The sequence below is a fragment of the Pimephales promelas genome, chromosome 18 (assembly GCF_988280905.1).
Source record: "Pimephales promelas chromosome 18, fPimPro1.hap1.1, whole genome shotgun sequence".
In the NCBI taxonomy this organism is placed as follows: Eukaryota; Metazoa; Chordata; class Actinopteri; order Cypriniformes; family Leuciscidae; genus Pimephales; species Pimephales promelas.
In genome coordinates this window covers 22,409,141-22,431,967 of record NC_142786.1, presented here as the reverse complement: position 1 = coordinate 22,431,967, position 22,827 = coordinate 22,409,141, and the positions used below count along the sequence as shown (strand labels likewise).

The 22,827-nt window shown below is 36.3% G+C and overlaps 1 protein-coding gene across 9 annotated transcripts in view; it reads left to right on the top strand.

The window, feature by feature from the left end:
• The window catches only part of ppp1r9a (protein phosphatase 1, regulatory subunit 9A), a 57,502-nt gene extending 37,252 nt beyond the window's left edge, over positions 1–20,250 (top strand). For 2 of the 9 annotated variants that reach the window (XM_039681229.2, XM_089123152.1), the window contains exons 7-21: positions 2,195–2,353; positions 3,531–3,584; positions 6,185–6,414; positions 8,205–8,301; positions 9,410–9,557; positions 11,953–12,005; positions 12,647–12,701; positions 12,902–12,953; positions 13,398–13,457; positions 13,976–14,024; positions 14,417–14,461; positions 15,406–15,525; positions 16,346–16,369; positions 16,588–16,770; positions 17,952–20,250. In XM_039681229.2, coding sequence (XP_039537163.2) covers positions 2,195–2,353; positions 3,531–3,584; positions 6,185–6,414; positions 8,205–8,301; positions 9,410–9,557; positions 11,953–12,005; positions 12,647–12,701; positions 12,902–12,953; positions 13,398–13,457; positions 13,976–14,024; positions 14,417–14,461; positions 15,406–15,525; positions 16,346–16,369; positions 16,588–16,770; positions 17,952–18,146 — 1,524 coding nt within the window. In that variant the 3' untranslated portion in view covers positions 18,147–20,250. The remainder of the gene's footprint in view (positions 1–2,194; positions 2,354–3,530; positions 3,585–6,184; positions 6,415–8,204; positions 8,302–9,409; positions 9,558–11,952; positions 12,006–12,646; positions 12,702–12,901; positions 12,954–13,397; positions 13,458–13,975; positions 14,025–14,416; positions 14,462–15,405; positions 15,526–16,345; positions 16,370–16,587; positions 16,771–17,951) is intronic. The other 7 variants (XM_089123153.1, XM_039681232.2, XM_039681230.2 and 4 more) reach the window with 7 other exon arrangements.
• The last annotated feature ends 2,577 nt before the right edge of the window (positions 20,251–22,827 follow it).

The window sequence follows — 22,827 nt, the reverse complement described above, 5'->3', positions numbered from 1 at the left end:
TCATTAGTGGATCGGGCGGGCGGCCTGGCTTTACAGACAAAAGGTCCACAAGTCTGTTGTCACATCTGTGCCTTTGCTGCGATCTATTTTTGAAGGATAAAGAGAGCGAGGTGCATTTCCATAATGCATGCGCCACTGTCACGGCAGCGGGATTCTACACGAAAGCTCTGAAGACTGACTTAAGAAAGAGTTGAATTAATCGCCTGCTATGATTCAGAGAAAATTACATCAGTAGACCAAACAAAGCAATCTCTACCTTGTGATTTGGAGGACGCGGACAATTAAGCATTATAGGCTCTTGTGCAGTCCAGAATGATGCAAGACTCACATGTGCTAATGCAAGAGTGCCTCATTTGTCAGTGAGAATCTAAATTAGCATTTTTGAATGATGGATAAATGTGCGTAGAGTTCTCCAGATTGCATCAAAATCTCACATTCTCAATTGAAATGATATCCAGAATTCTTGTGCACCCGCATGGTTTTATGCTGGCTCGGATGCAGGCTGCGCTCTAGAAATAGCTGTGCGATCAGCACTGTTTTATAATTCTGGCACAGGCAGCTTCTCCCGGCAGACGAGCTGCCCGCAAGGAATTGTAATGAACGTAGCAGTCGTTGCTAAAGATTAGCGGGTTTGCATGTGGGTGGGTGGGTTTGTTCTTGAGAACTTGTGTGCTTGAGCGTCAGCAAGTGAATGTCTGTTTGAACGTGTCATATCAGTGTCATGAAAAATGAAGGTTTAAGGGCTGGAGTGTTCAGTGAGGCAGAGTGGTGTGAACCTGCCTGAAAACTCGCTGTGCTGTGGGTTAGCAGATGCCAAAAGCATTCACAAGCTGCCTGCCAGGGGTAAATGGCCTTAAAACAGCAGGGTCCTGCAAGATATAGTGGTTATAAGGACATCTAAGAAAGGTTAGTCGGGTTGGAAAGGGCATACAGTGACATCTCAGCCATAGTTATAAATATATGAATTTCACAGCATTAAAGGGATAGTTCGCTTTGAAGATTAATTTTTTATATGTTTTGGCTTACCTCAAGGGCATCCAAGATGTAGGTGTCTTTGTTTCCGCAGTAGTTTCAATTTTGATGTTTTTAGGTCATACCGTGTCTGTCAGTCATATAATGGAGGTATATGGGGTCCACCTCAAAGAGCATGCACAGAGAAGTCCAAATTGTTATCGATATTGAATCCATATTTATAACATCGACCGACGGCTATATATCCGAGAGGTAATATCACGCTGATGATATGGATGATATGTGTTCTGCTCTCCATGTTCTCTCAATTAACATATAATGTGTGTGAGGAGATGAGAGCGAGAGACACAGATGAGACACAAATGAGATCACTTAGGTTAAAGCAGTACTGTAGAGCAGGGTTACATATGGCCTCCTGCCAGGCAGAATAATTTGATGCGGAAAGGAGGCCTCCCGGGGAACAGCCCTGTCCTGCAACCAGATACACACCCCAGTCGAGCAGAACCGACCTGTCCGTGTGTGTCTGCACATCCATCCACCTTAAATAACTATGGCTCAAGCAGGAGAAATAGATGCTGCATGACTTGTTTTTATTTTGAAAAGACAACAGACCAAAACTCTGAAATGTTTGGGGTCAGTAAGTTTTTTTTAAAGAAATGAATACATTTATTCAGCAAGGATACACTGAAATGTATCCTCCTCACGTCAAAAGAGTGTGATAGTGTGATATTATATGGATTGCTCCTTGAAATAAAGTTCGGGGGTTTTTTCTATAATTTTTGTGGTATGCCAAGTTTAATCGCTTAGAAAAGTAATAGCAAAACTCAATGAACCTCACAAATTGAGGTAAAGTTCATCTTTCCATTGGCTAAACATTCCAGTTAATATAAAATCAAAATCAGGGTTTTTTTTATGGTATCATACGTTAAAACATACGCAGATTATAAAGCTTTTTAGTTTCTTCTGATCATGTAAGCGCATGCTACCACTTCAAGGTAAACCCATGAAAAAAACTGAGAAAATACAAATATTGACAGATGACTTTATATACCAAATGTTTAATATAATGCTTTATGAAACAATGTTAAATATGGTCTGAAGAATTTGGATATTTGAGTCTATGGCATTTTAAAATGAAAAATGTGTTTAAACCCTGAGTAACATAGGAACCTTCCACATGGATTGCTATAGTAAATGTTTATTCCCATGTGCCTGTGCTCAGACAGGCGAGTACGCCACGGATGAGGAGGAGGAGGCGGAGGCGGGACAGACGGGAAAGGACAGAGATGTGGCCATTGAAGTTTTCGATTTACCCGAGAATGAGGACATCATCTCGCCATCAGAACTGGATGCCCCCAAACTTTATCAGAAGTTTCGTGAGGTAAACCAAGAACGCATGCATTTTTTTAACAACTGATCACTGAAGTGAAGAACTTTACCTTTAGAAAACATCAAAAGGTCAAACAAAATATTAACACAGCTGTTTTACTTCTTTATTGAGGTTTGCTATTTTTGCAAATACAGATTACAATTGTCTAAATACAGATTAAAATAATAAATGTTTTTTAGCAACAAATATAAAAAGTGAAATGAAAGAAATAGACATTTGTTATGTAACTAGTTTATTTCAAGTTTATTTTTATGTTAGATGCATACAATGCTGTTTCAAAGTTTGGGGTTTAATACTTAAAAATGAATACTTAATCAGCAAGGATGCATTAAATTGATCAAAAGTGATGGTAAAGGAGACATCTGCTGCTACTTTATATTCATCAAATAATTATCAAGGTTTCCACATAAATAAGAACCACAACTGTTTTCAACATTGATAATATGGAAATGTTTCTTGAGCAGCAAATCATCATATTAGAATGATTTCTGAAGGATCATGTGACACTGAAGGCTGGAGTAATGATGCTGAAAATTCAGCTTTGATCACAGGAATAAATTACATTTACTACAGTCATTTTAAATTATAATAATATAACAAAAATACTTTTAACCAGTAATACTCATAAACATTTCTCAGAAAGAAAAGAGAGAGAAAGAGAATTGTGCAACTAATTATTTTGACTTATTCTCCTTGATTTGAGTAATTTTCAGGTCTGGATAAGTATAGAAAAAAAAGTTCAACCTAGAGAAAATAAATATTCCATTGATCCTATTCAATTTGTCAATACAACTCATCAGATGAAGCTATTTTTTCCAGTACTGGTTTGTCTTTACTGCTTTTCTTATAAATTGGTGCTGATGAGACTGAGAGACCATCACCTTTCCATATAAATATTGCATTCCAGAGCTCACTCCTTCTTGCTCAGTTGCTCAGAATTTGCACAGAGAGAGAGAGAGAAAGAAAGAAAGAAAGAGAGAGAGAGAGAGAGAGAGAGAGAGAGAGAGAGAGAGAGAGAGAGAGAGAGAGAGAGAGAGAGTGTTGTCAGTCACGCAGAGAGAGAGAGGGAGAGAGAGAGTCTCTCTGGTCAGTTCCCTCTGAGAGTAAGATTGTCCCTGATCATCCAGTCATCATTCATCTACTCTCTCTTCTCCCTTTGTTTCTCCAGCTGCAGATTAAACACACTGTCACTGAAGCTGAGATCCAGAAACTCAAGAACAAGGTAAGAGTCTCCTGTCTCTGCTATGTGTTTTCCCCCCACTCATATTGATAAGCTACAAATTGGATGTTGTTGTTTTGTTTTAACTGGAGGTTACAGTACATTAAAGGAAAAGAACAACTGGTTTTATTGACCTCAGACAGGGAGACTTTTAGTAACTTTGTAATGCGCCTTCGCCATTTTTATTATTTAAAAATATATTTCTATATAGCTTTAATTTTTACTGCTGCTTTTTTTTTGTAACTTAAGTAGTGATTTAACTTAAACTTGCAACATAAGATATTTTGTAAGATATGTTTTATATCTATATTTATTTTTTTTCAAATTTGTAGTATTTTTTTAGATTGTTTTAGTTTCAGTTTTAATTAACAATAACAAAAAATTGTATCTGACAAAAACAGTGGCAGACATAGCATACAGCTTTATTACTTAAAGTACAGATAGCCCTTGCTAAATTTTACTCAAGTACAAGTAAAAGTACTACAATCAGATGTCTACTTAAGTAAAAGTACTGAAGTACTTGTTTTTAAAAGTACTTGAGTATCAAGAGTACAAGAGTACATTTTCTAAAAATTGCATTACCTCTGCCACAGTGCTTACATTTATGTACAGAAACGTCCTACATGGATTTATGAAAAATGTTAATGTTAATACCTTGGAGAATGTAAAAGTAATTGAAAGTAAAATCAAGTTATATTTTATTTTATTTTAAGAAAATTTCAGAATATTCAGAAAATTGAAATAGTCTGGCGAGGTGGGGCCACGGGTTGGCACATTCACGGGATGGACCGGCTGCGTCTTAATCCATGGTTTCGTCTTTTATCTAAATCTGACCATGGAGTTGTCTTTGGCAGAAAGCTTAAGGTGATTTCTGATAGGCTGCCCCAATCGGTGGCGCTTGCACAACCCAATCACGTTTGAGAGGGAAACAACAAATTGACGGTTTCTGAGATTTTACATATTTCCATTTTTTTTAGTAGTAACGGGTTGTCACGGTTATGGATGGAAATGTAGCGGAGTAAAGAGTACAATATTTCCCTCTCAAATGTACTTGAGTAAAGTCATGAGTACTCCCCAAAAATGATACTCGAGTAAAGTAGAGATCCCTCAAAATTGTAGTACTCCGTTACTATCCGGCTCTGGACAAAAACAACAAAACATGTAGGATTTTATTTTTCATTCATAGTGAATGAAATGAATAGTGAATGAGTGAATGAGTCAGCAGTTTTGGACAGCATGCATGAATGTATAAAGCACCTAAGTTCAGCGGTGAGATGTCATGCTAGACAGAATCAAAATGTCCAATTTTTCACACTGACAGCTACTCTCAGTTTTCGTCTGAGAAAGTGGCATAGTGCTGAAGCTTTCATCAATACTTTTCATCAAATTCACCTTACTATTAACGAAAGAGCATTTACTCAAATGTATTGAAGCTTACACTCATCCACTTCTGGTTATTGTATCGGTACAAAAACTGCTGCTTGATATTGCAAACTGTTCTTTGTTATCATATTGTTTTAATTTATTATCATAATCACAAACACTCTGGTTTATAGCTCAGATTATTTTACCATTTTGTTATTCAGTTATTTACCTATAGCAGCTATTGAATTGGAAGTTCACACACATTCACAGATAATAGCTTGCTTCCGCATTGCAAAATAAAGTAGAGTAGATAGCAACGCATGTAGACGTCCCAGATATTGATTACACTGTTCACCTCTTGACAGTGAGGACAGTCAGGGCTAAATTTGACCTTGTGTACGGTGTGAACAAAGCTATTGACATTCCTTTCGTTTCGACTGTCGTTTCTTAATTCTGCTTAAAAATCTGCTTAATCATGTAATATATTTTTTTTTAACTGTATTAAAGCAATTGTATATTTTGTAATGCTCTCCTTCAGGCCATATATTTCTGATAGCATGGGCATATACACTGGATGTGCACATCTTTTTATCTTATTACTGAGAGATTTGTTGGATTTGGGAGTTACAGTTGATTAAGCTGTTTTGAAGTCTCCATGGTCATTTATCCTGGTTCACAGACTCGCCTTGTACAGTAGGGGTAGCTGACGTGAAATAGTTTTCGGGAAGAGGACGTGTCCTACGATGACATACGATACATCTTTCAAAACAGTATTTTGCAACCAAATGAAAGTAAAAAAAAATATGTAGACTACTGTCCCAAGGTGTACACTTTCATTAAAATGATAACTACACCTAGAAATTAAAGCTAAATTAAAATGTCTTTCTATCTATCTATCTATCTATCTATCTATCTATCTATCTATCTATCTATCTATCTATCTATCTATCTATCTATCTATCTATCTATCTATCTGTCTGTCTGTCTGTCTGTCTGTCTGTCTGTCTGTCTGTCTGTCTGTCTGTCTGTCTGTCTGTCTGTCTGTCTGTCAATATTCTATCTTTATATCTATCTCTCTGTCTGTATAAAACGTAGCATACACAATAATTCCAGGATCATTTCTAAGTAAAGTAAATAGTGTCTGTTGTGTTTTCATGTGGTCTTTATTGTTCACCATGTGCTCTACCCCCCCCCCCCCCCCCCCCCCCCTGTGTCTCCATCCTGGTCTGTCTGTTTAGCTGGCCGCAGTGGAAAAAGAGAAGTCACGGTGGGAGAGAGAGAAGACTCAGCTCAAGCAAAGCATCGAGGATAACAAGGAGAGGATGCTAAAACTGGAGAGCTATTGGATCGAGGCTCAGACGCTGTGCCACACGGTGAACGAGCATCTGAAGGAGGCCCAAAGTCAGTATCAGACCCTGGAGAAGAAGTACAACAAGGCCAAGAAGCTCATTAAGGACTTCCAGCAGAGGTACATTTACTGAGATGAACGGAGAGTACTTTAACTACGTCCCCTAACATAATAGAATTCCAAGAGAAAACTAATTGCATTTCAGGTAATTACAATAGCAGCGATGTGCTGAAGACAAGTAGCTTGATTATGTGGTTTCCATTCTATCACAAAAGACAACAAATGAGCTGATTACCATAAATGGCAGCAAAAGAGCTTTTAAAGGAGCGTTGTTCCTAAACTCTTTTCCAAAACCTAGTGAGCCACCCTATTGTCTGCTGCCTACATAGGGTGCTGCCTTCTTAGGCAGTATCCTAACCATTGACCCTCATAACCAACCCAAATTGGAAATACTTAGAGGAATATATACTATCGATCAAATGTTGAGATGTTTTTTTAAAAAGAAGTCTCTAATGCTCTCTTATGCTGCATTTATTTGAACAAAAATACAGTAAAAACAGTAATATTGTGAAATATTATTGCACTTAAACATAACGTTTTTCTAGTTAAATGTACTGCAATTTATTCCTGGGATCAAAGCTGATTTCAGCATCATTACTCCAGTTTTCATATGATCCTTCATATCAGAAATCATTCTAAATGCTGATTTGCTACTCAAGAAATGTTAAAAAATGTTGTGCTCCTTAATATATTTGTGGAAATATTTTATTTTTCAGTATACTTTGACAAATAGAAAGTTCACAAGAACACCATTCATTTCAAATATAAAACTTTTGTCAAATTATAATGTCTCTTTTGATCAATTTAATGCATCCTTGCTGAATAGAAGTATTAATTCATTTTAAAAATAATCTCACTGATCCAAAAACGGTAGTGTACATAAGAAGACTCGACTAACTGTTGCCCTTGTCATTAGCATGTTGTTAAGCTAATAGCATTATACTTTGTTTTAAAAATAAACAGCATGAACAAATAGTAGGTAAAATGGTACATTTTTAATTAGATTGAAGTGTTTTTTCTAAATAATTTTGGTAATGAATGAATTTATCTCACTCCGCCCCCAATCTTGGATGGATTTAGCGCTGTTTGCAGTGCATTATGGGATTGGCTTCTTCACAAACACAAACGATACATGCAATGTTGTCTATAGGATTTAAACAAAAGAAGTCTGTGTTGCTGTACATTGGCAGCTCCCTATGTTTTGGCTCAGACTGAGCCTTGGTGACAAGAAATGGCTTGAAGCCATTTTCATGCAATGTCTGTCTCACTGTAAATACAATTGTTTGTGCTAACGTGGTCTTTCTGGCAAAACTTGAAGCTAGAAACTTGACTTACATCCAGTAGTCTTTTCAACAGGGCAGGTTGTGTGCTTAAATCCAGCTTAGGTTATAAATGAAAATATGATGCGATTGTACAGTTGTGCACTGTGAGTTTATAACTGTGAGTTTATATAGTGTGGCTGACGGTTGTGATCACACAATGCGCATTTCTCAAACCGCACTAATGGAAAGTGTGAGCAGCGGAGTGTGTGAGCTGATCTCTGTGGTCATTTCTATCACAACTCCTCTCCTCTCGAGCCTGACTGCCTTTAATTGTGATTTCTCTTCAGGCATTATCACCATAGTTAACTGCAGAGGCGCTGTCTGTCTATGCCGAATAAGCAGTCGTGAGACGGCGCTGAACGAGAAGGCTTTCGGCTGACAGTAGTTTGATGGATTCGCTGCATCGTTATTTGCTTGATAATGAGGCTCTCTGCTCTCCAAGCCCTTCAAAATAGACTAATAGCTAGGTCCACATGAGCCCATCTCAGCCCTTATATGAGCACAAACATTATCTTTGCTTGCTTTTAGAGAGATGGAGTTTGCACAGAGGGAGGATGCAGAGAAGAAGAGGTTGGAGGAGGCGGAAAAGGCTCATTTGGCTGAAATCCAGAGTCTTCAAGTGAGGGTAATTATCTGCACACACACACATGTCAGTGCACTTCACTGCATTTCATGGCAACTGTCTCAGACTGAAGTCATCCAAAGTCCCTTTTCATTGGTCAGATTGTGAGCAGATTGTGGAAAAGATATATTGCAGTATTTATTATTATTTATGAATATTAATTAGGCGGCATAAAGCCCAGCAGTCATAAGTGATCTGCTGAAAGTGAAAGGGTGTGTCAATCAATGGCGAACAATTCCCCGCCATTGATGGAATTTTGGGTAACACTTTACTTGAAGGGGTGTGCATAAGACTAACATGACACCATCATAATCATGATGACATATGTTATGAATATGAAGGAGGGTTTATGCATGTTTGTGACAACTGTAATTAAGTGTCTTTCACTCAAGTATGACATTTTGAATGCAAATATGACATTGTTTGAGATGTTTTTGTTATGACACCTTGAAATAAACCAATACATCATAACCTGTCAGTGTCTTTGTCATGACAACTTGACATTACTAAGACAACACAACCTGTCATAAACAGCAGATTAATTATCAAACTTAAGAAACCACCTAGCTTTATTGGTTAACATTACATGAAACTGTCAGGTGGTTGGTTTTGACATTGGCTGTCATGAAGCATTATAACTTTTTAATGACAAATTCAATGTGTACCACTGTAGTTGAGGTCACAAAAAATATTCATGACACAGTTATAATGGCCTCATGACAGCCAGTGTCAAAGCCAACCACATGACAGTTTAACTTACTTTTATGTCAAATTTTATGACAAAGACACTTACAGGTTATGATGTATTGGTTTATGTCAAGGTGTCATAAGAAAGACATCTTAATCAATGTCATATTTGCATATTGAGCGAAAGACACTTAATAAAGACAGTTGTCATGAATATGAAGTAAGGTTTATGCATGTTTAAGAAATATGTCGTGTCATGGTTATGAAGGTGTCATGTCAATCTTATGCACACCCCTTCAAGTAAAGTGTTACCTCGCTGCCATTGACTGAATTTTCCGGCTTTCCATATTTTGCAGCAGAAGAGACCTACATATATTCCATATCTATTGTGAATACAAACTATTGCCTGTGTGCTTTTGTATAGATTGTTACCCTGGAGTCAGAGCTGATGCAGCTGATGAAACAAAATGGCATCCAGGTAAACAATAACAACAACAGCGCTGAGAGCCGAGCTCAGCTGACTGAGAGACTGAGAGCCTTACAGTGTCCAAGGACAAGTGTCACTGGAGCGGGTGAGTCACAGACACAGACACATTAATTACCCAAATGATGTTTGACAAGTGTCCTCAAACCAGACCTCATTTAAACACACTCGCATAGCAGGACACACATTAGCAGGTCATTTATTTGCACTAAAACTATTAATAGCTTGCTATACAGTATAGTCTAGGTGAAGCACCATGCAGGTAACAGATGGACCTCGTCATAATGTGAGAGGAAACAATTAATACACAGCCCAGATTTCCTTATCAGTCCCAATTGAAGCTGTTCTTGTCAGAAAGATGGGATACATTGAGAAGGGTTTCAGCAGAAATATGTCATTGTGTGAAATTCATCCAGTAGCCAAGTTTCCATGGCTTTTAGTTACAGTAACACTACTGTGTTAATGATGATATGATATAGTGCATCTTGCTTTGATTGTAGTTCTAATTTTCCCTCAAATAAACAGAACAACCTGTTACCAACAACAACAACAAAAAATAGGAATACTTGACATAAAATAAATATTTTTGGGAGGGTGACATGGCCAACATAAACTCCATTTAAATCATCATTGTTCTAATTTTTTATAATTATTATGCAATATTTTTTTTATTATATTTATAGAGGTTTTTTCCATTCCAATTTTTATCATTATACATGATGATAAAAGTTATTATTACTTTTGCTGTGATGCCATAGAAGAACCATTTTTGGTTCCCCAAAGAACCTTTCAATGAACAGCTCTAAAAAGAAAAAAATGTCTTAGTGTATAAATATTTATAACTATAACACAATATAACAAGGGCAGGAAACAAGGAATAGGAAACTAATGAGTGCAACAGAAACAAAAGGCAAACAGCAACTAAACACAGGAAGTAAAACCCAAGAACAATCAGAACAGGAATACACTTCAAATTAAGAGTCCCTTTAACTCAAGACAGGGCTACATGAAACCAGATTCTTAACGCCATTGAATTAAATTGAATAACGCCATCGATTCTAATAAAGAATCTAATTAAGCATGACAGTAGTAGTAATAATCATTACGATAAATATTTGTAGAATAATTCAATAATAATTCATGTAAAAATCCATTACTATATTTTTCAATACATTGATTACTAACAATATTCATGGACACACTGTCCCTCAGTCTCATATGTGTCAAAAGTGGTCACAACGACCACTTTCTGCCTGTTATCTAACAGTAGTCTAGCAAAGCTATCACTTTGCTCTGTGACCTCGCACTCTCTTTTTCACTTTGAACTCTGACCTTGCATCTGCACACAACTGAGCTTTGTTAATAAGGTTAAAGCAGCACTGTTCATCTCAGGCGCTTGATGCTTCACACCTCACACACTCAGTTGTAATGGGTGCGCTGGCCCTTCAAATCTGCCTATTCTGAGTCCACTATGATCACTGGGATAAGAGTGGACAGCGCTGAAAAGCTGATTGGATGCATTGTGACTGAATGAGGCAGATTATGAGGAAGTGCTGCCGCAGGGACGCTTCAGTTTACAAGGCTGGAAACCTTTTAGCATCGTTTCCAGCAAGAGCCCATTTCATTTCAAATATCCGTAAACAGCATATGGCACTACAGGACAATCCAACATTTAAACAAACTAGCCAGTAGTCTGTTGTAGGATTATGTTTTTCCATCAGCCAAAGTACCCGATATTTGATTATGGCATCCGAGTTTTGTGTCCTTTTTTTTTGCTTAAAGATTCTTCAGTTGCAAGAAAAAGTTATATATATATATATATATATATATATACTGTATATATATATATATATATATATGAAGATCGATTATAAAATTGAATTTGATTTTCAACAAAATCACAATATACAAAACACAGTCTGATTGAACAAACAGCACACAAATAATGCTATTATTTCATGCAAACCACCATTCAAAAGTTTACCAAGCTGTAATTAATTGATCAAAATACAGCAAAAACAGCAATATTGTGAAACATTATTACAAACTGTATTTTATTATATTTTAAAACGTCCGTTTTTACTTGATGTCAAAGCTGAAGTTTCAGCATCCACTTACTCCAGTCTTCAGTGTCACATGATCAAGTAACATTTCCTATTATTATTATCATCAATGTTGAAAAAAGTTGTGCTGCTTAATATTCTTAGTAGACAGTTAAAATGAACAGCATTTATTTAATATTGAAATTTTATGTATCATTAAAAAACAACTCTCAATGCATCCTTTATGAATAAAAGTATTCATTTCTTTAAAAAAATATATTTTTAAATCTTATTAAACCCCAAACCTTTGAACATTCTATGACCAACTCATGCAAACGTTCATGGTAAATGCAAGGGTTCACTTACTTTTCCTTTAACTTTGTTGCTGTTCTGTGTATTATATTGTATTATGTAATTGTATGGATCTGTTTTGTGTGGTAGAACTGGACGAGCTGACAGGAGCTGGTGGAACTCACACCGAGAGAGACGAGAGGGTGAGACTCGCTTTCACACACACACACACACACACACACACACACACACCAAATACCTCTCATTCAGGCATTTAAGCCAGATGCACTGTTAAACAGTGAAAGTCAATTCTAAGCTCAAATTTAACAATTCATAAGACGTGTTCAGTTTAAACCATTCATGAGTATATGTAGAACGATTCTGGATTACTCTGTTAAACTGCATTTCGTAACATTATCATTGAATGCATTTCTGGTGGATGGTTGGCCACGGTTGCTATTTTCTCTTTTTATCAAAGTCAAAAGTAATTGAATTGGTTCTCTTTTCTGACAGTAGTTCTTATGTGGGATAGGATAACACAATAGGGGGGAAACTAAAACATGTTATTTGTACACAATGCCATTCATTCTTGTATGGAGATATCAAATAACAAATTATCGTTACTGAAGGGTTTTTCAGGTTACATGGTATTCTCTCCCGGATTCAAAAGTCACATTGTGTGTAGCTGTTGTAGGTGTCTGTAATAACCATCAAACGCCTCTGCAGAGAAACAGAAGGAAGTGCTGTTGGGTCAGAAAAACAGTCAGGAAACAGCTTATTGTTGCAAAGAGCTTTCTTTCTTGTCTGTTAACCCCCCCTCTCTCTCTCTGGTTTCTGTCTGTAGGGCTCTGGGTCTCAATCCTCCAGAGTGTCTGGTGCCACAGAGGCTGATAATGAGGGTAAACGCACCAAACCATTAATACCTGATTAGGGCTCAATTACAGGCCTAATGAATTATGCTTAAGGCCTGAGAGACACAATAAAGAAAGTCCCAAATGATATGATAATATAGCAAGAGGAACAGCTGAAGTAATGAATATTGCATCTGTACAGTAAATGTTGTATGCTAACTTTCTCTCAATGCATGATTTTTCCACAGGCTCTTCACCCAGTCAAGATGAGAAACCTGGCAAAAAAATACTAGACTTAGGGTATGTTAGTGCTAATTGTTCATTTGTGAATGTGACTAAATACACAGTATAGCTTTTTGTAATTTTTGGTCAAAAATCCAGATAATGTTATATAATATTACTGCTTTTAGATATTATTACTGTCAATAAAACTGTTTTCTGTTTTTAAAATATTTCAAAATGAAATTTATTCCTGTGATGTAAATCAGTCTTCAGTGTCATCATTCAGAAATGATTCTAATATTCTGATTTGCTGCTCAAGAAACATTAATTATTACTATCGTCAATGCTGTGCTGCTTAAAATGTTCATTAAAAATTGATAAACAAAAATTACATTATACATGTCTGTACTGTCACTTTTGATCAATTTAATGCATCCTTCTTTTTTTTAAGTTTTAATGTCTTTAAATTTATATATTTCTATATATTTGGAAAATGTATCCAACTTCTGGTAATATTTTCAGGTCTTCTCTGAGGAAACGCAACGGGAAAGGCCAGAATCTAAAAGGATCTCCTGGTAAAAGGTAAACAGAGGCTCACATACCTAATAAAAGTGACAACATGTAGCCCACTTATGATTTCAGAGATATTTTCATGGCAGTGTCAGAATAAATGCATTGTAGTTTAAGTCTTATAAATGTGAAGTACGTTTGTGTGCCTTGAAAAAAAAGGGACAAAGAGCTTCCACGCTTCATCCAAGGGGATTTTTTTTATTACAAAATCTATATTAAGAGGTCAAAATGTTATGAAAAAGGAACCTCTTTCACTGAGCACTTTATATGCACCTTTTGGCTTTTCCGCTTGGATTTAATGTGCAAGCTATTTCCTTTTTTAATTTTTCTTGAGCATACACACCTAATTCATAGCTGTGCCCGACTGCAGAACGTACTCACACATTTCGCATTTGAATGAATCTTCACTGATTCAAAGAATTGCTTAATCAATGATTAAAAATTGCTCAGCAGAAGCACGGCTAAATTAAGGTTTCTTATTTCCTCGTATCCCTGTGTTACAGCTTCAATAACCAGTAACTTATCTTTAGCTCCACAGGGCCTTCAGCAGAGAACAGTCCTGAAAGATGCAAGAGCAAGGTGAAAGAAAAGTCACACAGACACTCACACACACATACTGTATAGACCATTTTGCAAGATGTAAACGACACTGGTCCAGAAGCACTTCCTGTTTCAGTTTGTAACTGTTTTCTTTATTTCACACGTAAAGAAAACATCTTAAAGATGTTGTTTAACTTTTTGATTCAGCTTTACGTCTTCTGTTGGTTGTATTTTATCCCAACTTTTATGTAGTGTTAAAAAACTGAAACAGGAAGTGCTTCTGGACCAGTGTTGTTTACATCTTGCAAAATGGTCTATATGTGTAGTGTATTTGTTTTTATTTTTAGCTGTTTTAAAAGAAACTGCAAATATGAATATCTACTGCTTGTTTAGTGACATAATCTCCCTCTGGTTTGTTACATTTCCATTAGAAATCTCTTTCCTGGCCACGCTTCTTCTCCTATTCATATTACGTGGTACTGTATCACGTCTTGTTTGCTCAGATCCAATAAAAAGAATCAGTTTTGCTTTTAGCTGTAGTACATAGTCGCACATTATTTGCTTAATTATTATAGAGATTCACACATTTAAAATGGACTGTTTTGGACCTGAAATCGGGTAATTTAATTTAATTTAAACAGCTGCATGCATTCTTGATTTAATGTTTTCTTCTCACAAAAAGTGACCTTGCTCAGACTGTGATCTTGGGATAAATGAAATCTTGCTATTAATGCTTTGTGCAAATGTCTGAAGGACAGAAGAATGAATCAACTCTGAATAGTGAATATTTCATAGTATTTTCATAATCAGGGATTAGGATGTAAGAGACGTTCATTTAATGAATGCATTCAATGCCCTTTTTCAAAGTCTTGGGTTAGAATTATTTAAATGAGGAATATTGTGACGTGTTTGTTCCGGAAGAAAACTCAAAACTAATCAAGGCGTTTTAGGGAGTTCAGAAACAGTGACACTGATATGAAAAACTGCCTTTGGAGTGACTTTGTGCTTTGTAACTTTGTAGACCTTTTTTATGCTCAAACAGCAACATTACACACTAAAGAAAGTTGGAAATGTAAAAGAAGCATAATACATAATAGGAAAAAATGCAAATCGATTACTCAGTAACGAATTATCACGATCATCATTTGAGTGACTGTATCAATGTGCTCAAAGCATTTCGTCGGGTTGTTACAATAATTTTAAGAGATTTAATTGGTTTAACTGTCAATCAACATTAATTACACTGATGATCCTTTGTCACAATCAATAAAACAATCAGAACGAAGGCAAAATAATTGCATAATTTCCTCTCGAGTAATTGAGAAACAATTCATGCCAATCAACATGTTAAAAGGGTAAACGTGTCAATCAGATAGCGATGTTGTCTTACAGGTGTATCTCTGTGTATGTCTCTGTTCAGGGTCCCGGTGTCTCTGATGACCTCAGCCTCAGCAGCACGAGCTCCACAGAGATCAGTGGTGTCCTGACCGATGTTAAGGTGTCTGGCCGATCGCAAACACTCACGCTCTCCTCGGATGAGGTGATGTTTGTGCATTTAACCTGATGTCTCTGTTTAAAGGGATACAACAATGAAAAATTTGTCGCTACAAACCTCAATGACTTTCTTTGGAATTATGGCGTGTTCACACTTTTAGTTTGGTTCCCTTGGTTGTTTTGGTCCGAAAATTATATATTTAGTCCTGGTTTGCTTATAGTGTACACACTGGCATTTTTTAACACCGAACTTAAAGGAGTAGTTCACTTTAAAAAAAACTTTTGCTGATAATATACTCACCCCCATGTCATCCAAGATGTCTATGTCTTTCTCTCTTCAGTCGAAAAGAAATTAAGGTTTTTGATGAAAATATTCCGGGATTTTCCTCCACATAATGGACTTTACTGGTAACCAAATGGTTCAAGGTCCAAAAGACAGTTTCAGTGCAAACTGTTGAAAGGGCTTTAAACGATTCCAGACGATGAATAAGGGTCTTATCAAGCGAAACGATCGTTTATTAATAAATACATTTAAAAAAGTTAATTTGAGTCAATTTGTTCATTTCGTTCGTTGAATCAACCAAATGAAACCCCAAATAAACCATACTTCATATTCAAGACATATGTCAGGTCATGGTTGTGAAGGTGTCATACCAGTCTTATGCACACCCCTTCAAGTAAAGTGTTACCAACCGCACAAACAAAGCAATCTCACCAGAGTTTGTTTTATTCAAACCAAACCTGACAAGTGTGAACACACCTTAAAGAATCACTTGCATGCTAAAATGTTCTGCCTGCATAGTGTATACTATATATGATTAGCAAAGGCTTAGTGTTTCTCTTGTTATTTATGCTGCATTCATTAGAGTGTGGATATGATTGAAGATGAGGTGAGTTTGAGTCCCAGCATGGCTCTTCTTCCCACTTAAAACACTATATTTTGTCTAGTTCTGGCATTCATGACCCAAACAATGATTCTTTCTTAGATTCCATTTGTTTCCTCAAAGTGTATTAACTGTGCTTTCTAGAAAAGTATGTAAAATTCATGGAAGCCAATTCACATAAATGACTTAGTCCATCCAGTGCACTAAGTTTGTGTGTGTGTCAGATTCTAGATGACGGTCCACCTCCGAAGCCGTATCAGTGGCAGAACCGTAGTGTGACTGAATGGACATGTCAACAAGTGTCATGTTGGCTCATGGGTCTGAACCTGGAACAATATGTCTCTCTTTTTACTGCCAAGAATGTGGATGGAGAGCAGTTACTGAAGCTGGACAGCACAGCACTCAAGGTGAGGAATGAATTTATTGGGATAATTTAGTCTCTATTCAGTTTTCAGCCACGTGAACTGGAGGGCAACGCATCCATAGAACTGAAGCACCGGTCTGTCAGTTTATCAAGCAATGAATATTTAGATCGCTTCTCAAAAGAAGAAAAACAAAAATATGTTAACAAAATGTTTTTGCTCCATATACACTATTTAAAACAACTCTTAAAGTGCCTTAATGTACTAAAACAGTGATGTTGAAAGATCACATTCAGCAATATTGATGATGCATACTATACACCAGCGAGCAGATGAGCCCAGTATATGAACACAATGCGCTATATGGTTAAGGGTTATGAGGCAAGAGATGCATTTATAATGCTTTACGAGAAACAGTGCATTGTATTTATTTTCTGGGTTCATCGGCTTGCCTGAAAAATATAGTATGCATCATCTATAAGGTTGTCTTTTAAGATCACTGTCTTACATTAGTACTTGGAAAAACCTGTTAAAAATGACTGACGGGCAGTGGAGGAAAGCCTTGTTTTGCCTTCCGGGTTGGCGTTATTTGGGTGTGATGCCACGTGAAAACTTCAATGAATATAAAATACCAAATATAAATAATCACACTACATGGTGATTGTAAATTTAAAACGTATATTCATGATATTTTCCCCTACAATTCAACAGCTTTTTATTTATTTATGCACATTAAGAGTTTACATTTACATTCATTTAGCTGACGCTTTTATCCAAAGCGACTTTACTATATATGTCAGAGGTTGCACACCTCTGGAGCAACTAGGGGTTAAGTGTCTCACAGTGGATTCAAACCCGGGTCTCTCACACCAAAGGCATGTGTCTCATCCACTGCGCCATCACCACCCTCGAGTTATATTATAAAATGATTGTATATTAAACAAATATAAATATTTAGATGTTTGCATACTATGCATTGTATCATTATATCTACATTTTTTAAGATTATCTACAAAAGCTTTGATTCATTTTATTTTGAAGTCCATTAAATGTGTGTAATAGATAATTATGTTTTAGGTAAATCTGCTTTCAGCAATGTCATGTCTAGAATAATTCATGTCCCATCTGCTTTCCCAGTGATGAGAAAGTTATCTTTAAGAGATTAGCATAGTTTCTTAAGACCCATCTGAACATATCGTAAGTGTGTTTGTCTGTGTTTTTGGCAGGCGCTGGGCGTAGAATCCTCTCAGGATCGGGCTCTGATTAAGAAAAAGCTAAAGGATCTGAAGTTGTTGATGGAAAAAGCTCGCAGAAACAGAGAGAAAATGGAGAAACAGCGCAAGAAGGAACTGGAGCAGGTTCAGAAACAAGTCCAGAAAAATAGCAATTCCTCCAGACCAGGAGAGGGCGCTACTGAGTGACAGTACTTTTTAACCCTCACTACTACTGTATGTCTCCATTATAAGTACAGATGAGTTCAGCAATTCAGTGCTCAAAGGGGCTTATTGCTATTGGGCTGCCTTTGGATGAAAAGAAAACCAAAATGTCCAGTTATGGATTTTATTTTTACTGAACAATATTCAGGTTTTTTTCTTGTTTTAGCAGGATGATCACTGCTTTTTGGTTTCCTGTGTTTTACGTCTGATTGATATCTATTTATTTGCATATGGAGAATATGTACATGTTAACCAGAGCATATCAGCTCATAACTCATCCATGGCAGTTAATAACTCTGCATTACAAGACAATGTACACATGCAGAAAACCTAAATATGAATATGTCTAACGTGCCATTTTTTCTATCAAAACAAGGATAGTTTGTTCAAGGAAATTGGAACATTTTTAATACGACAAAGCACAGGTCATGGACAGTGTTGCTGTCGAGTGTCTCTTCACCTCAGACTAGAGTTTGAGTGCTGCTCAAAAGAACCACTACAGTCTGACGCAAACCTTACTGTGACGAGAAGAAAGCCATTCTGGGAAATGGGATATCACGGACCCTCGTTGTGGATATTTCACTGTACGCTTTGAACCTACTGTTCGGATCTCCTTCAACGACCTGCCAGTATTGTGTGTACGTTCTTCTCCGAGCTTGACACCTCAGTGATCTTTGGAGGTCACGTGCTGGCAATGCGATACTTAAGGAATCCTCCAAAGATGCGAGACTTGTACTCTAAAAGAAAAAAAGCAAGAAAAGCCCCTCTGCTGCTTCTGTTCCACAGCGACCTGCTTCAGTCCTCTCCATCTCTGTGAAGTAGATTCTCAGTTAGACCCAAGTGCTGCCTTTTGAAGTGCTTTATGGTTTTTGGTTTGAGGTTACAATCTGGATCACGGTTGTGTGAACGCACGTCTGTTTTAGCGGCATCCAGTAGAGCAGATGACAAATGTGCACTTAAAACAGACCCGTATCTATATACACCACCAGGGCTTGACATTAACCCCCGCCAACCTGCCAAATGCGGGTGTATTTCAGCAGTGGCGTGTAACGGTCACTACTAGCCACTTTGCTGGGTTTAACTTTTTATATAATATGTACATTTTTCAATTGTAGTCTTTTAAAAAGGCTTCTAAATGTATGTTGTCAAAAATATAGATTTTTCGATGCATATCAATACTGAAATATCTGAATTGGCACTTCCAGTGCTAATATCTAGGGCTGTGAAACGTTTAATCGCGATTCAAAATAAAAGTTTGTGTTTACATAATATATGTGTGTGTGGTGTGTATAATTATTTTGTATATATAAATACACACACATGCATGTATATGTTTAAGAAATATTTGCATGTATATACTTTATATATATTTATACAAAATTAATATTATACATAAATATTTGATATATTAATAACACATTTTTCTTAAATATATACATGCATATGTGTGTATTTAGATGTATACAATAATTATACACACTACACACACATATATTATGTAAACACAAACTTTTATTTTGTATGTGATTAATCGCGATTAATCGTTTCACAGCCCTACTAATTTCCCAAAGAATAGATACATGAATCCAGCTGCCGGTCTTGGCAAATGTTCACGTAAACAGTCACTTACTGTATGTTTTAAGTGAAAGAAAACGCATGTGTAATAGTATAATGGATCGTGTGTCAGGTATTAAAGTGACAGCAGCCTAATATTCCTGCTGACAAAACATGAGATAATATTCAAAATATCTATATGGCAGTTTTTTTTTTTCCATTGGTATCGATGTTGAAATTGTGGACAGTGAAAATGCTGAGTGGATAGTTTCTTTGGAAAACCACTAGCCACAGTGGCCGGTGAGCAAAGAAGTTAATGTCAAGCCCTGTACACTACCATTCAAAAGTTTAGGGTTAATAATATTTTTTTAAGGAGTAGTTCACTTTAAAAAAAAACTTTTGCTGATAATTTACTCACCCCATGTCATCCAAGATGTCCATGTCTTTCTTTCTTCAGTCTAAAAGAAATTAAGGTTTTTGATGAAAACATTCCAGGATTTTTCTCTATATAATGGACTTCACTGGGAACCAAATGGTTCATGTCCAAATGAGAGTTTCAGTGCAGCTTTAAAGGGCTTTAAACGATTCCAGACGATTAATAAGGCTCTTATCAAGCGAAACGATTGGTCATTTTAAAACTAAATAACAGTTTAAGTTTTATAAGCACACATATGCTCGCCTTGCTCTGTTCTGTGATGCACGTTCGTGACTCTCCTTTTCGAACTCGTTCATCAAAATTAACAAATCTTTTTCCGTGTCATTTGGTTAAATCAATGAACGAAATGACTCGAAAAAAACATTTGTTCATTTTGACGAACAAGTTTGAACAGGAGAGTCACGAACGCGAATCACAGAACAGAGCAAGGCAAGAATTTGTGCGTAATAAAACTTAAACTTTGTTATTTAGTTTTGAAATGACCAATCGTTTCTCTAGATAAGACTCTTATTCATCATCTGGTGTCGTTTAAAGAGCTTTGAAGCTGCACTGAAACCCTCATTTGGACCTTGAACCGTTTGGTTCCCATTGAAGTCCATTATATGGAGAAAATCCTGGAATGTTTTCATCAAAAACCTTAATTTATTTTCGACTGAATAAAGAAAGACGTGGACATCTTGGAGGACATGGGGGCGGGTAAATTATCAGCAAAAGTTTTTTTTTTTTTTCTAAGTGAACAACTCCTTTTTGACCAAAAGTGACAGTAAAGACATTTATACAGATTTAAACATTGATCATAATAAGTGTTTCATCATATTAGAATGATTTCTGAAGGATCATGTGACACTAATAATGCTGAAAATTCAGCTTGGATCACAGGAATAAACTTTTGAATGGTAGTGCATGTCATTTTATCAGTATAGACTTTATTCAGTTTGATCCCATTGTGTTTTATATCAGTATTTGTCACACACTCACAAAGAGAGCACCGTGACATAGTAAATAAGTCTTTTATAATGTAATTTACTGCATAGAGTAACCAACATAGCCTCTATCAATTTATCCTGGGTTGTATTTTAAAATTTATGCAACACATTTCCCTTACGTATCCATTGCAAGTATACAAAACACAGTAGCCTACAGACGTCGCTTTTGCATTTTAGATTCAGCTTTGACGAGTCTTACAGTATTAATCCTGCGTTCCTTTCACTGCCCACCAGTTTTATCTGTCCATATCACATAAACATGCTGTTCTCCCATCTGTGATGATGATGATGTTCATGTTTACATTTGAATTACTGGTTATTTCCATAGCAACACGAAGGCAGCTTCAGTGGTACTTGGGCACTGTACAGAGAACATTAGGCAGTGCCTGATGACCCTGTGGATTTATTACAAGCACTCAAATGGGACTCCATGTAAGATTATATTCATTGTTACTTACCGAAATTATTTATCTTAATAATTTGAAGTCTGTCATAGTCTATTTATTTTTGTTCCCAATCAAAGAAATGTTTGTAAATCAGTTCACGTTCTTTATTTATGAAGCAGTTTTACATTGTAATCAAAAAGTCAGATGATTTGTTTCTTCATAACTCACAATGCTCTTGTGAAAATATCTTAATGCTTGTCTTAACATTGTGAAATCCTTTCTAACTGGAAAATAACCTGCTGTAGATCCACATCTAACCTGCCTATCCATTTACAATATACTGACTTTTGTATGTGAAAGTTAAAGCAATAGCTTTTTTAAACTTCCATGAGGAGACCGAAGACCGGGTCTGTCTGTTTGAATATGTCTGAGTACAAGGATAATCATGTACTGATTTGAGGACAGAAATGTGGTTCTCTTTCGTGGGTTATTTTGTTTTTCCACCATAAAGCAGATTCAGTCAGGGCTGCACGCAACACCTGAGAAAAGAGCATTAACCTATGTATTTTCTTTTGTCATACCCGCATGAGGGACCTTAATGTGCCATAGCCTACCCATTCTTTCCAAAATACTCCATTTTATCTTATTTTTGTTCATTAAAAATTAAAATCCTTGTGAAAGTTTGTCATGTTGGACTGTATATACACTTTAAATGACACATTTGGTCCGTGATCAATCCAAAGTGTCTCGAGTTGTTCATGTACAAGCAGTTTGTGGATTCAGATGTGTTCAATTGTTGAATTATTGTACATGTGATTTGTATGACCTCAAATGAATGATCAATTTGAGACTATCAATTTGTCGCACCATCCCCCCTGAAATCACAATCAGCAGTTTACTGGCCTTTAGTCCCTGTGTGTTTTGAGGTCACCTATAAGGTTATATACTATAAAAGGTTTTTTTGTAAGATTTTGTCTTCCAGGAAAACGAACAAAAAATATTGATGACTCCTCATGCACTATAGATTTTTGTCTAATATGATGCTCTCTAGAATAAGAATGCTCCACCCCTAATACCACCTGCAACCAATTAGCCAGCTACTTTTTAAAAATGATATTTCCTTCCCCAAATGTCCTATTTTAATTTTGTAACACAAAACACAAAAAATTCTAATGTGCTGATTTATGAAACTGTTATTGTTAGCACATAAAAATGTTTGCTGCTGAATGACTTGTGGAAACAATACTGAACATCTTATGCCTTTATGGTGTTCATTTTCATAAATGCAACTTTAAGACTATAAT